General features: G+C 52.9%; 1 protein-coding gene across 2 annotated transcripts; it reads right to left on the bottom strand.

Moving 5' to 3' along the window:
• Positions 1-4,416: 4,416 nt before the first annotated feature.
• On the bottom strand, positions 4,417-12,354 carry GAL3ST4 (galactose-3-O-sulfotransferase 4). Of its 2 annotated transcripts, none has more exons than XM_061589449.1 (4): positions 12,280-12,354; positions 9,297-9,436; positions 8,750-9,077; positions 4,417-6,807 (listed from the first exon to the last, which is right to left on the bottom strand). In XM_061589449.1, exons 2-4 carry the CDS (start codon positions 9,407-9,409, stop codon positions 5,989-5,991), a joined length of 1,260 nt encoding a protein of 419 aa, XP_061445433.1. In that variant the 5' UTR covers positions 9,410-9,436; positions 12,280-12,354; the 3' UTR covers positions 4,417-5,988. The 2 variants fall into 2 exon arrangements, with proteins under 2 accessions (XP_061445433.1, XP_061445432.1); XM_061589448.1 differs by lacking the exon at positions 12,280-12,354 and adding an exon at positions 11,234-11,509.
• Between the last annotated feature and the right edge of the window lie 1,948 nt (positions 12,355-14,302).

Here is a 14,302-nt window from a genome sequence, read left to right as displayed (position 1 = left end):
CGTGTCCAGGGCTTGACTCAGTAACCAGACCAGTTGGTGAAAGCAATTCAGTCTTTATTAAAGTAATATCCAAACAGAAGCTACGTCTTCTCATGAAGCAACACAATAACACGTGTCCAGCAACAAGCAAGAGAGTTGACAGAACAAGGAATTCCTGCTCCCCCTGACTCTTATAAAGGGGGCTTTCTGGTGCGAATTCTCTCACTCCGCCTCAAGGTGCTCTCTTCTACACCTCTCCTCTCTCTCCCCCTGGTTCTTTTTTGTTTTCTCCGGGTGCGTGGTGAAGGGGGAAGAGCTGCCCCCTCCCCTTCTGAGGATTCTGCCTCTGGTATTGGGGAGAGAGGGGGGTGGATGCCAGACCCATCAGGCGGGCTTTTCTCTGGCTGAGGAGGGAGTTGAATTCCTCCTCCTTCCGTTTCTAACTGCTCTAATCTGGGAAGGGGGGAGAGTGTGGGAAGTTCCTGGGAAGAGTCTGTCTCTTCTAAAGATTCAAGGTCTTTACTGCTGGGCAAGTCTAGTTCAGGAATTCCTCCCCCTTCCTCTGGTTCTTCTTCACACAACCCGGGGAAAATGATCTCCTCCCCCTCCTCATCCTCTGAAGTGCCAGGGCCCCAATCCTGCATCCTGACAGATAAGCACTCTTTAAGTATGATTCTGTAGCCAACTGTGGATCCACCTGATAGTTGTTCCATCCAACCCTCATTTAGCTAGCTTGCTAATCAGATTATGGGGCACTTTGTCGAAAGCTTTGCTGAAGTCGAGATATATTATGTCCACAGCATTCCCACAGTCTACAAGGGAGGTTACCTGATCAAAAAATGAGATGAGATTAGTTTGGCTGGATTTGTTCTTCATAAATCCATGTTGGCTCTTAGTAATCATTGCATTGCTTTCAAGGTGTTTACAGATTGACTGCTTTATCATCTGCTCCAGACTTTTTCCAAGGATTGATGTTAGGCTGACTGGTCTGTAGTTCCCCGGTTCCTCCTTCTTGCCCATTTTGAAGATAGGGACATCATTAGCTCTCCTGAAAGTCTGACAGGATTTGTTCTTGACAAATCCATGTTGGCTTCTAGTAATCACTGCATTGTTTTCAAGGTGCTTACTGATCAACCACTTTATAATCTACTTGAGGATTTTCCCAGGGATTGATGTCAGGCTGACCGGTCTGTAGTTCCCGGGTTTTTCCTTTCTGTCCATTCTGTAGAACATTAGCCCTTCTCCAGTCATCCAGCACTTCACCCATCCTCCACGATTTTGCTAAGATAATAGACAGCGGTTCCTAGTAATCGCTGCTTTTTTCAAGGTGCTTACAGATTGACTGCTTTATAATCTGCTCCAGAGTTTTTCCAGGGATTGATGTTAGGCTGACTGGTCTATATTTCCCTGGTTCCTCCTTTCCTCCCTTTTTGAAGATAGGGAGCACATTAGCTCTCCTCCAGTCATCCTGCACTTCATCAGTCCTCCTTGATTTTGCAAAGATAATACACAGCGGTTCTGAGAGTTCTTCAGCGAGTTCCATCAATACTCTAGGATGCAGTTCTTTGGGCCCTGGAGATTTGAACTCGTTCCAAGTGATTAGGTATTCCTTGAACATTTGTTTATCAATCTGCAATCCTGCCCCTTCAACTTGTAGTTCACATTTCCCAGGAGGGTCATAGATGCTCTTTTGGGAGAAGACTTGAGCCAGAGTAGGAATTGAGCACTTCTGCCTTTTCTTTGTCATCTGTTATCATTTTGCCATCCTCATTGAGTAGCTGTGCCACCATTTCTTTTATCTGTCTTTTACTGTGGATGTACCTGAAGAAAGCTTTTTTTGGTTGCTTTTAGCACTCTTCGCTAACCTCAGCTCATTCGCAGCTTTAGCTTTGTAGCTACAGGACATGCACCAATTGTATATAAACCCCCCCCCCACCATCATGAGCATAAATAATCATGAACGCACAACAATAATGTGGAGGAAGAGCTGTAGCTCAAGGGCAGAGCATTTGTTTTGCATGCAGAAGGTCCCGTTCAATCCCCAATGGCAAGGATAGGAACAGTCCATGTTCAAAACCCTGGATGGCCCCTGCCAGTCAGTGTAGGCAATACTAAGGTAGATGGACCAGTGATCCGAGTCGGTATAAGGCCGCTTCCTATGTTCTTATAAGGATGATGCCTGGAAGGGTCCCTGGAAGGCTCTTCCTGGCTTGGAGCCAGCTGTGCAGCTGAAGGGAGGGGGCTCTTGTACTCATGTTCCATGTGGGGCATCTGGTTGGGCTCAGGAGGCCTGACTCAGTTGGGCCCTTCTGGTCTATCCAGCTGCATAGCTCTTCTGACATTGCCTTTCTCCTCAGGCCTGAGATACCCATTAAGTGCCCTTCGTCCCCTCATCACCCCATCCAATGTAGGGCAGTGGCCTAGAAGAGAAAGCGCCTTCTTGTGGTGGCCCCACCTGTGGAATAATCTCCCCAGGGAGGTTCACTGGGCACCCACTCAGACATCTTTCCAGCATCAGGCACAGACCTTTTCTATATTTTCAGGCCCCTTGGTGGAATCTGATCTTCTCTTACATTTCCTGGCATGTTTTACCTTAATATACTGCTCTGTCAGGGTAGTTCTCATCCTTTTTGATATGGCGACCCACCAGTCCAAATTTACTTGTTATGGTGGCCCTTTGATTTATTGTCATGTGGATTTTGGACCTTAGGTCTTCTCTGAGACCAGCTGCAAGAGAGCAGTTCCCAAGTGTTAAAATGTAAGACGGGAGCCTCTCTGATGTACAGTCACAAAGTGTCAACACAGCATTATAGCATGCCAACAAAACAAAAAGCCGTAAGAGGTATTAATCATTCCAGTTAAGGATTACAAGCAATAATTATTTTGGGTTTTCTTATAAAGCCCATGACCCACTTGCACAAGGCTTCTCAGCCCACTTGCAGGTCATGACCAGAGATAGGGAAACACTGCTCTAATGGATCCTGCTGCCTTTAGTCTATTTTTGTAAGTTTTAATTTTGTTTTTATTGTGTTTTGAAATTTTGTGAGCCACTGTGGGAATTTGATTGAAGGGCTGCTACAAATCCCTATAATTAATTAATGCATATTCAGTTATGATGAAGCACTAATATTGGAATGTATGAAGTGACTGTGAAAAGTCAAAGCAATTTACACAGTTTTGTTCTGTTCAGTCAATGGCCAAAGGTCCTTCCTTCCTGGGTCTCTGTGGATGGTTCCTACATTCAGAACAAAGTTATCCCTCTTTCTGCAACATATACAGTGCAATTTATGAATGGCTACTCAGAAATAAGCCCCACTGAGTTGTGGGACTTATTCCCAGGCAAGGATGTACAAGACTGTAGCTTTAATAATTTTCATAAGAAGAACACTTGGTGTGATAAGAACTTAAGGAGAGCCTGCCTATCTAGTCCAGCCTCCTGTCCTCACAGTGGCCAACCAGATGCCCCCAAGGGAAGCCCACAAGGAGGACCTGAGCACAAGAGCAGCGCTCTCCCCTCCTGCGGCATCCAGCAACTGATATTTGGAAGCATGCAGCCTCTGACTGTGGAGGCACAGCAGAGCCATCGTGGCTAGTAGCCACTGATAGCCTTGTTCTCCATGAATTTGTCTAATCCTCTTTTAAAGCCATCCAAGTTGGTGGCCATCACTGCCTCTGGCGGGAGTGAATTCCAGTTTAACTATGCACTGCTGTGTTTCTTTTTTATGTCTTAAATCTTCCAGCACTCAGCTTCATTGGATGTCAATGAGTTCTAATGTTATGAGAGAGGGTGAGAAACGTCTCTCTATCCACTGTCTCCATGCCCTGCAGCAGCCGGATCAGGGCAAGGGAGGGGGCTTCTAGTCCAGTATCCTGTTCTTGCAAACCAGATGCCCCAATGGGAAGCTCTCAAGCAGCAGGACCTGAGCCCAGCACCAGTGCTCTCCCCTTCCTGTGCTCCCCAGTCCTGTCAGGTAGGTTAGGCTGAGAGAGAGTGCCTGGCTCAAGCTGAGCCTCTGGTCTCCCACGTTCTAGTGCAACCATTACACCACACCGGCTCCCTTCACTATAAGTCACCTTGTGGTGTAAGATGGTCAATAAATAAAGGAATAACAACAATAGTGGCCTTTGTGGACAGCCACCACCAGTTCAGCCTCCATGAGCACACATCTAAAATTAGGACCTTTTTTTGCTCCAGGTGCATCACTTTACACTTGCTTACATTGAATCACATTTCCTGTTTTACTGCTCATCCACTCAACTTGGAGAGATTCTTTTCCTCCCTTCTGTGTTTTTACCACCATGAACAATTGGTGCCCTCAGCAAACTTGCCCATCTCACTGCTCATCCCCAATTTCAGGTCATTTGGAAACAAGTCAGATGAGGCAGGAAGAACATGAATGAAATAAAGCCTTGGACATACCAAACTGCTGATATGTTTTATTTATTAAAAACTATCTCCTCTAATAAATTGTTCACAGTAAAATTCTTTTTAAAAACACAAAACTAAGCTGCATCATTGTGGAATTTTGGGGTCCAGCCATGTAAAAAGTGCTGGAAGGAATTCAGCATCAATTGCTCCACAGGGTGTTCTTAACAAAAACTCTGATTGTAACAGGAAGAGGGAGGGAGGGAGGGAGGGAGGGACAGTGGCCACTTCCCCCCTCAGGCTCCACTAGCAGCTCTGGAGATGAGTGTCTGCTTGGTGATGTGGAGGGGGCTTGGGGGCAACAGGGGAGAGAATGCTGCCATATACTGATCTGATCCTTCTTTGTTTCACATTTAAAAACATTCTTGTACAGACTGTCCCCTAGAAAGGGTGTGTCAAAATATGCAGTGATCAGCCACTGTTGCCAGCACTTTCATTCTAGAACGTTCTGCCTTGCCAGGTCCTGTGAAATCTTGAATCCAGGAGACACACTCCCTCCCCCCCAAAAAAAGAACCAGCCCCAGGCCCCCAGCCAGAGAGGCCCCGATGGCAAAGGCTCCAGATCCAGCAGGAAGGGCAGCAGGGGGTGGGGAGCAGAGGAATTAAACCAGTACAAAGATTGCATTTATGCAGCATTTCCCAAGTGTTTGCAGCACTTCAGATGTGTTGCCTTAGTGCTCCACACAACAGCTCTCCACGGTGGGAAAGTACCATTACCGATTGGAGGTGACCGTGAATGACGCTGACAGAGAACAAGAGTGCATGGCACCTGGCTTTAGGGCCCCTTGTGAGTTTGCACTGCAGACTTTGAGGCTCACAATCATGCAGGCCGACTCAATGCATGAGTACGCAGAAGAAGGCCCACTGAATTCTTGGGACTTAGTCCCAAATGACAGGCATGGGGTTGTAGCAACTGTGTAGCTGCCCCATCCCTGTGTGGTGTTAGGCCTGGCTGTGCCTGCTGAGGTCAGCCTCATCACAGGGCATAGTGCCTGCTGTGAGTGTGTCAGTGAACACTCTATGCTTCACCTCTGATTCTGTCGTCACTGAGAGGGAGGCATATTGCAGCTTGGGGCACAATGGCATGCATGCACAACCTTCAATAGCACAGCAGCAGGTGGGACATATTGCATCTCTCTCTCCCCCACACACACACATCCTGAGGCAGGCACTTTCTTTCTCCATTCCTGAGCTTCTGTATGGTCTGTGTAATGCTACCAGAGTGTAGCCCTCCTCCAGTGCCCTTCCAGGCAGCTCAGAGGAGGTAGAAAAACCCAATGGAGGGCACTGACCTGGAATCCACTGCATAGGACTCTCCTCATTTGGGATGGGAGGCATGGGAGGAGCACTGAAGAAGTGGAGTCATAAGGAAAGGCCCCAGAGGAAGCCCAAACTCTCTCTATCTCCTTCATGTGAATAGCTACTGCTGCCACTGCCTGTGTGCATGTTTGGTGTGCCGTGAGCCCCCAGGCGGCGGCGGGGGAGAACATGGAGTACCAAGTTCAAGGAGTGAGTTGTGACACCAGTTTCTGCCAGCCTTGTCCTGCTCTGCCCACCTGCCCATGCCAAGGGCCCTTCTTGGGCTACCCCACTCCCCCAGCCTGAGAGCCATGGGCCTGCAGGGGTGGGGGGAAGTGCTTGGCATCAAGGAGGTCCTTGTACTGTAGTTCAGGGGTGACCATGCGCTGGCACAGCTCCTGAGCTGCAGGGCCCAGGCTGGGCTGCAGGGCATAGCCCAAGATCGGCACTTGCCCAAACTGGAAGGGGCGAATGCGTTCATCGGTGATCTGGCCTGGCTCCAGCGGACCGCCGCCCAGCAGGCAGTGATGCATGAGCTCTGCCCGCTGCTTGCGGAGCAGGGCTACTTCCTCAGCCAAGCGGGCACGGCCAAAGTGTTCCACCTGCACCCAGAAGGTGCGATTGAAGTGAACATAGAGATGCCAGTCCAGGTTGTTCCAGGCTCGGAGCCGGGTGACATCAGCAGGTGCCAAGGTGCGAACTGCCTTTGGGCTGCGCAAGTTGTGCTGGAAGGCTGCCACATCCTCCAGGCTCCAGCAGAGGGCATGACGCAGGAGGATCAGCGACTCATCCATATGTTCCGTTAACAGCACAAGATGGAAAATGCGCTCCAGCCCTGCCAAGGCAGCCTTGATTGGTGCCAGGCCTGGGGCCACTGGTGGATCAAGGCCAAAATCAAACCAGAGCAGGTTGCGGGCATAGTGGTTGCCTCGCTCACCAGGCCGGTAGAAGCGCTGCGGGGAAGCCAAGAACTCTGGCAGAGAGCCAGCACGGCGGAAGGCAGGGACCACACCTCGGAAGTAGGAGAAGGCCGACTCCGCCAGGAAAACGGGGTCCCGCACGATGGAGAAGTAGAAACTGTCAGGATGCATCACTTTTTGGACCTGCAGAGGGAGGCACGAGGATGAGCTAAGATGTCTTTGGAGATAGAATTTGTGGAAGAGATAGGACCCTGACAGTGCATAATTTGAGAGGAGGTGGGGAAGGATGTGACGCAGAGGCCTCCCGGGAAGCAATGCCCCTCTTTCCCCAACTCCAGTTATGTGCAACCTGGTTTTTATGTGACAACAAAAATGCTCTCTGCATGAGCTCAGATAAACACTCTTCATTATGGTAATGATCACTGCCCACCTTTTTATCTCAAATTCCTTGCCCTTAATTCCAGGTGGTGATGGTGGCAAAGTGCTCTCCACATGCTCAAAAAGCCGCTCTTCCCCCTGTCTCTGGATAAAACCCTCACATTCCAAGTAAGTCCCAGCAAAGCCCTGCCCTCAAATCATCCAGCCCCTGACCCCAGGCACTGCTGGAAAAACAAGGCAACCAAAGTTTGGAGCCAAACTTAACAGCACTGCTCATTCTGTATATCTTTTGCTGACAAACTGGAACAGGTTCAGAGGAGGGCAACGAGGATGATCAGGGGACTGGAAAGAAAGCCCTGTGAGGAGAGACTGAAAGAACTGGGCATGTTTAGCCTGGAGAAGAGAAGACTGAGGGGAGATACGATAGCACTCTTCAAGCACATGAAAGGTTGTCACACAGAGGAGGGCCCGGATCTCTTCTCAATCGTCCCAGAGTGCAGGACATGGAATAACGGGCTCAAGTTGCAGGAAGCCAGGTTTTGACTGGACATCAGGAAAAAGTCCTAACTGTTAGAGTGGTACAACTATGAAACCAGTGACCTAGAGAGGTGGTGGTCTCTCCAACCCTGGAGGCATTCAAGAAGGAACTGGACAACCATCTGTCGGGTACAGAGCTTGGAAAAGTTACTTTTTTGAACTACAACTCCCATCAGCCCAATCCAGTGGCCATGTTGGCTGGGGCTGATGGGAGTTGTAGTTCAAAAAAGTAACTTTTCCAAGCTCTGACTTGGGTATGCTTTAATTTGGATTCCTCTGTTGAGCAGGAGGTTGGACTCGATGGCCTCATTGGCTCCTTCCGACTCTACTATTCTGTGATTCTCTAAGTCTCTCTGAGATTTGGTACCCGATGCAGAGATCAGCATTTTGGCTGCCACACCCATCCTTGTTTATTTATAAAAGACTGAGATTGAAGCTCTTGTGGCTGGAGAGATAAGCTGTGCTATGGTGTATGGGCAGCAGTGGAAGCATCTCTGGGCACCTCAGAACCAGAGGGAGGAGAGCAGGGGCTGGGTTAGGCTGGGTGGGGGAGAGGGAGGAGGAGAGGAACAGAGTGAGCGGGACATGCAGTGATCAAGGGCACTGGGGAGGAGCAGGGGTGGGGAAGGGTTCAGACCTCTGCCTTGAGCTGTAGTGTATGGGCAAATTTGGAAGTGCAGAGTCCCTTCACATTAATCACAGCCATGCCCCCCTTTTTCCTGTGGGATTGAGAAGGAGATCCTTGCTAATGCCTTCTCCCACAACAACAGACAGCCCTAGGAGCCAGTTAGCATTAAAGATGAGTGTTAGCTATTGAGAAGAGTCTTCTCAGTGGCTGACTCACCTTCTTTCACTCTAATTGGCTCCAATCAGCAAAAAGGAACAAGGAAGCAGGTTAGAAGATTCTTCTCAGTGGCTAACACACTCCCCTCTTATGCAGATTGGCTCATAGGATGCTGGGGACACAGGGACCCTGCTGGGACCCTGCTCCCCAAACCTAAGAGGTCTAAGACACCCCCCCCGAGACTCTGGATGACTGACTACAACCTTGATATCTCTGCTGTGGCCAGCAGAAGCTAAAACAGGGTGGTCCAGGCTACAGTGGCCAGACTCTAAAGGCACAGCTTCAGACACAGACCTCTCCCCCTCCCCTCCCCTCCCCTTCCCCATCCCTCCTGACCCGGCCCTGCTCTTTGTTCTCCCACCACACCTCAGGCAAATTGAAGCGCATGTGATGGCAAAGGATGTCGAATGGGTGCCCCCTGGGGTGCCACCCCTTGACCCGCCGTGCCTGGAACAAGTTAGGGTAGCTGAACTGGTATCGGGCTGGGAGAGCGAAGCGCAGGCTCTGAGCATCCCCAAAGCGGTGCAGGATGTTGGTGATGGTGCTGCTGCCGGTCTTGTGGCTCTTCAGGAAGACCAAGTGCTGCCGGGGCTGGCATGGGAGGGGCTGGCTGGGGGGTCCTTGCTCCCCCTCATTCTTCTCAGCTTTGGCTGGAGGGGCCCTGGTGGTTCGGGGCAGTGGGGACAAGGTAACCCTGGAGGAGGAGGAGAGAAAAACCTTCACTATCTCTGGCCCCTTCTTTGCAATGAACAGGTCAAGGAAGGAGGGCTGTGGAGTTGGGCGGTGGGAGGGGGAGTTCCCACTCAGCCCCCTCTCCCCTCACATATCTTGACTGACCACTGGATGGCACTACAGAGCATTTGGCCCCAAGCAGGTTGTTCTGTGGAAAGGCAAATGGGGGTAGTGGAGTTACCTCTTCTGAACGGAGACTCCCAAGAACTGGATGGTGAAGCCAATAGTAATGGAGATGGCCAGAGCAGCCCAGAGCACTTGGAAGCGGCAGCAACCCCCATAGAGGACCCTCATCCTCTGGCCTGGGGAGCAGGAACAGAGCTGAGGGAGAAAGACAGACCTAGCAGTTAGCAGAACCAAACAGAAACCCATGACCCCCACCCCCACCCTGGATGGATGGCTGCCTGGAAACTGTGTACCTCCCCACAGCTTCCGTGACGGAGGAATGGAAGGCAGCTCATAAATGGAAGTCAAGAAACTAACCCCCAAGTGTCTCAAGCTGTGGCCTCTGGACCCAACCCCAAGCCCCCTTCCCTCTTTGCCTAGAGGGGAACCTGGGTCATTCCCATTCCTTCAGCCTTGCCCAGTGGGATAGCTCAGCTCATTCAGCTTAATGAGCCAAGTTCCTATCCCTGCTCAAGCCTGGAGGTATGTGGACAAACTGGGAAGTGGACTGCCTTCAAGTCAATCCCGACTTATGGCAACCCTATGAATAAGTTTTTCATGGTAAGTGGTATTCAGAGGTGGTTTAACCATTGCCTCCCTCTGAGGCTGAGAGGCAGTGACTGGCCCAAGGTCACCCAGGGAGCTTCATGGCTGTGTGGGGATTCGAACCCTGGTCTCCCAGGTCATAGTCCAGCTCCTTAACCACTACACCACACTCTCTGTATGTGGACATCACCCTGCAATTACTTGCTAGCAAGGAGACTGATCGAGGCTCAGCTCGACAGCACCGTCTAGCCCTCCTTACCCCATTGATGCAGCTGCTCCACCGTTTCTCGCCACGCTACTCTTTCACAGTCCCGCCCCCCAAGTGGAGGTCTGGGATGGGGGGTATCAAGGGCAAGCAACCGGCCAGCACAAATGCTGGCCAGCCCAATGGAGCTTAAAAATGGCTTTTTAAAATGTGTTTTTAAATTTGCATATTTGTTTTTAATGTTTTTAATTGTTGTAAACTGCCCAGAGAGCTTCAGCTATGGGGCGGTATACAAATGCAATAAATGAATAAATAAATAAAGCTGCCTGTTCCTCCAGGCCCTCCCCACACCCATCCATACACAGCTCAGCCCAACCCAGCTGTATGTCTGGAATTATGACCCAGAGGAAGCTGACGTAGAGAGTCCTGGAGAAGGAAGAAGGAAGTAGCAGGTAGACAGATGGATGCAATAAATGCATTGCCCCCCCCAACTCAGGATGGGGGAGAGCAGGTGCAGGTCTGAGGCTATAGGGAAGGATCCCTCTCCATGGATGCTGCACCACACAGCACCATTCACCCTCCACCACCCCCTGCCCTGTCACAAAAATTATGATCCAGGGGCCTGTTCTTGTGGGAGGAAGGAAGCCCCTCCCCAAATCCCTCCCTCCCATCCCATCCCCAGACAAACCCAGATGGTTCAACAGACTGGAATTTCATTGGATGGCACCACGGGGGGCTCTGTACTGTCAGCCCCCCCACAACCACTTGGGGGGGACGAGCATGGGAGACCCTTCTGGTCCCTCTGATGCCCCGTCGCCTCCTCCTGGTCTGGCTGTGGCCCTTCGCCTTCCGCTCCTCATTGAGGACTAGGGGCATCGGGAGGCTGGCCGAGCAGACGGCCGCGTGGGGAGCCGGCTCAGTTAGGCAGCGTTGGAGGGAGACGCCTCCTGGGTGGGTCCCGGCAGGGGCCAGGCGAAGGCATTGTGCTTCTTCCAGTAAAGGTGTAAATGATCGCCCCTCCCCTCCCCTCTCGTTAAGGTGCGGAACACCACCCAAAGTTCCTCTGTAGTTCCCAGAGACACGCCACCCCACAAGTATATCTCTGGCTTCCTGTCAGGAAAAGGGAAATAATCAAAAATTAAAAAACTTAACCGTTTGGGGCCCCTTCAGGGCATTCCAAACCAGCAGCCCCAGGCGCCTACCTGAGTCTGAGGTGCCCCTCGCCCTCGCCTAGCTGGCTTCAGAGGCCTCCCTGGAGGTCTCTGGCGCGCGCGGGGTGGGTGGGAGGTGCTCCACTTGGGGGTATGTTTGTCAGACGATCCCAGGACGGAAAGTTCGGGCCTGGATTCACCTGTGCCTACAAAAGGCTTCAACCTGTTCCCCCTCTAGGTGTGGTCAATGGAAACGCTTTGCTGCAGGCGACAAGTGTGCGCACAGGCTCGGTCATGTTTTGCATCGCCACCTGGTTCAGGGCAGACACAGATCAGGCCCAGACAAGGACTTTCTCCCAAACGGCCACCGGACAAAGCCCCCTGCCCAGAAGAGCAGCGCTGGTGGGGCAGTGCGGAGGGCAGCCGCCCAGTCCCGCGCGGAGCAACCCGGCTGGTCGGCAGCCGGGCCTGCTTCTCGCACGTGGCTCTCTCGGCGGCTATGCCAGCAGCCCGGCTCTTTGGCACTCAGCGCGGAACAGCTGCCGGTCAGCTGTTCCGCAAGCACACGTCCAGCCGAGGGCCTGGATCCCGCCCAGCAGGGGCTCCGACCCAGGCTTCATTTGAGGAACGTCCAAAGTCAGGAACCCAAGACGGAGCTCCCTCGGGGCACGTGCAGAGCGCCTTCCCTCTCCGAGTGTTAACGCCCACCCCACCCACATCTGGGCCTAGCTGCTCACTGCAGAAAGTGGAGTCGGCTTACAAGACATCTCCCTCTGCGGCTCGCTCCAAGCCAGCCCCCCACTCGGGAGTTTCTGCCTAACTCCCGTCCCGAGCTGAACCTTCGCCTCCCCGCCCCCGCAGTCCCTTGCCCCTAGCTGCAGCCCACTCCATCCCGGGCTTTCTTGGGATGGGGGTGGGTCGCTCGCGGTGCAGATCAGGCGCCGCAGATCCAGGGAGGTGCCAGAGGCTGCGGGGGGGGGGAGCGAGAGGACAAGGCTTTGGAAGCGCCATCCTTTGGAGATGGGGAGGGACTCCCTCCCCGACATGTCTTTCCTGAAAGGAATCAGACTCCCCGAAGCGTAGCTCCCCCGCCTCACCTGGTAAAGGTTGGGGGCGTCGGTCAGACCGACCCCCGCGGCTGCCCGGGGCGTCGAGGGAGACCGAAGGAGCGCTGGACCAGAGCCTCTGCGGGAGACCCCCAGTTCGGGGTGGGGGCAGACTAAAAGCGAATGAGGGAGGGAGGGAGCGGGCAGCCTCCGTCTGCCCCCCTTCCCTCCGCTCGCCTTTCTTCTCTCGAACTTTTCCCCTCCTCCCTTCCCCCGCCCCTTCTCCTCCCTTCCCAACTTTCTCTCTCCCTCTCCGCTCCCCTCCTTCTTTTGTCTGCGTCCCGTCCGGTCTCCGGCCCCCAAGCACTGCTCGGCTGACTCGCCCGCCCGCCGCCCGCGCCCGCCGCCCGCTTTTCACGGCCGGCAGCGGAAGGACAGGAGCGGAGCGGCCCCCGGGAACAAGAGAAACTCACAGCCCCCCATGCCTCGCCCGGGCCTACAAGAAGCAGTCCCGCCCCTCGCGCGGCCCCCTCGCTCTCCCCTGCCCCCCTCCCCATGCTGTCCTCTGCCGGCCGGGCACGCCATGCTGCCCCATGACGCGCGCCGCCTCCTGCCCTTCCACACGTGCTGTGCTTCAGGCAGTGAGCGCCAGGAGGCTCTGGGGCTGTGCAGGGCAGCGGCGGCGGCTTGTCTCCATGTGCGCGTGGCGCCCCCGCGCGCGTGGGTGTGTGCAGAGGCGCCTGCTAGGGTCAAAATGCCTCTACCCTACCTCTCAGGCAGCTGGAATAAAGGCAGACGAATTCAAGTGCCAGTCCAGTCAGATTCTGTCTGTGAAAAGGGAACCGTCAGTGGCTTAGTGACAGCGCACGCAGACGGTCCCGGTTCAGTCCCCAATGGCAGCTCCAGATAGGGCTGGGAATGTTCCCCTATCTGGGACTCAGGGACCCGCTGCCTGACCATGTAGGCGGTACTAAGCTATATGGACCAAGGAGGCAGCTTCCAAATTTGGAAGGGGGCACCACCTTGGCCTTCACATCAGGTGGCAAAATGTCTTGGGCAGCCCTGAGTCTGGGGCACCAGAGGCCAACCTTCAGGCCTGTCCTCCAGCTCCACCCCATATTTCTCTCATACATAAACAAACATCATCCACAAAAGAGCCACCTTTGGGACAAATTATACCTGGCAAGCAGAGGCAGGTTGTGGGCTGCAGAGACTGCCTGCGTCGTCCACCACAAAACACAAATGTGTGTGCAGGGTCAGGGCCAGCCACATCCCCCCCAGCACCTCCAGAGGGTTTGCGTCCTGCCCTTGCAAGTGCCCTGGCTCTTCCGCAATCTTGCTCAGCTCCCTGCTGGGTACTGGCTGCTTCCCTTGCTCTGAGACTCTCGCACACAAACACACCAAACATATGGACATAGTTTGGCCTGGGAATCATAGAATCATAGAATAGTAGAGTTGGAAGGGGCCTATAAGGCCATCAAGTCCAACCCCCTGCTCAATGCAGGAATCCAAATTAAAGCGTTCCCAACAGATGGCTGTCCAGATGCCTCTTGAAGGCCTCCAGTGCTGGAGAGCCCACTACCTCTCTAGGTCATTGGTTCCATTGTCGTATGGCTCTAACAGCGAGGAAGTTTTTCCTGATGTTGTCGAAATCTGGCTTCCTGCAACATGAGCCTGTTATTCTGTGTCCTGCACGCGGGGACGATCGAGAAGAGATCCTGGCCCTCCTCTGTGTGACAACATTTCATGTACTTGAAGAGTGCTGTCATATCTCCCCTCAGTCTTCTCTTCTCCAGGCTAAACATGCCCAGTTCTTTCAGTCTCTCCTCATAGGGTTTTGTTTCCAGTCCCCTGATCATCCTTGTTCCCCTCCTCTGAACCTGTTCCAATTTGTCTGCATTCTTCTTGAATTGCAGAGACCAGAACAGGAAACTATACTTCTGTTAATGCAGCCTAATATAGCATTTGCCTTTTTTGCAGCCACATCACACTGTTGGCTCATATTCAGCTTGTGATCCACGACAATTCCAAGATCCTTCTCACATGTCGTATTGCTGAGCCAAGTATCCCCCAT

Source organism: Rhineura floridana, chromosome 11 (assembly GCF_030035675.1).
Source record: "Rhineura floridana isolate rRhiFlo1 chromosome 11, rRhiFlo1.hap2, whole genome shotgun sequence".
Taxonomy (NCBI): domain Eukaryota; kingdom Metazoa; phylum Chordata; class Lepidosauria; order Squamata; family Rhineuridae; genus Rhineura; species Rhineura floridana.
Note: the sequence above shows the minus strand (reverse complement) of the source record. Positions and strands in the feature narration are given on the sequence as shown.

What these genes read in the sequence shown, in the direction of transcription:
- GAL3ST4 (XM_061589449.1), bottom strand. Translation starts at nt 9,409, where the DNA reads ATGAGGGTCCTCTATGGGGGTTGCTGCCGCTTCCAAGTGCTCTGGGCT. An exon ending in GGAGTCTCCGTTCAGAAGAG is followed by an intron (nt 9,078 to 9,296) that starts GTAACTCCACTA and finishes CTCCTCCTCCAG; the next exon opens with GGTTACCTTGTCCCCACTGC. An exon ending in TGCGCTTCAATTTGCCTGAG is followed by an intron (nt 6,808 to 8,749) that starts GTGTGGTGGGAG and finishes CTCCCTCTGCAG; the next exon opens with GTCCAAAAAGTGATGCATCC.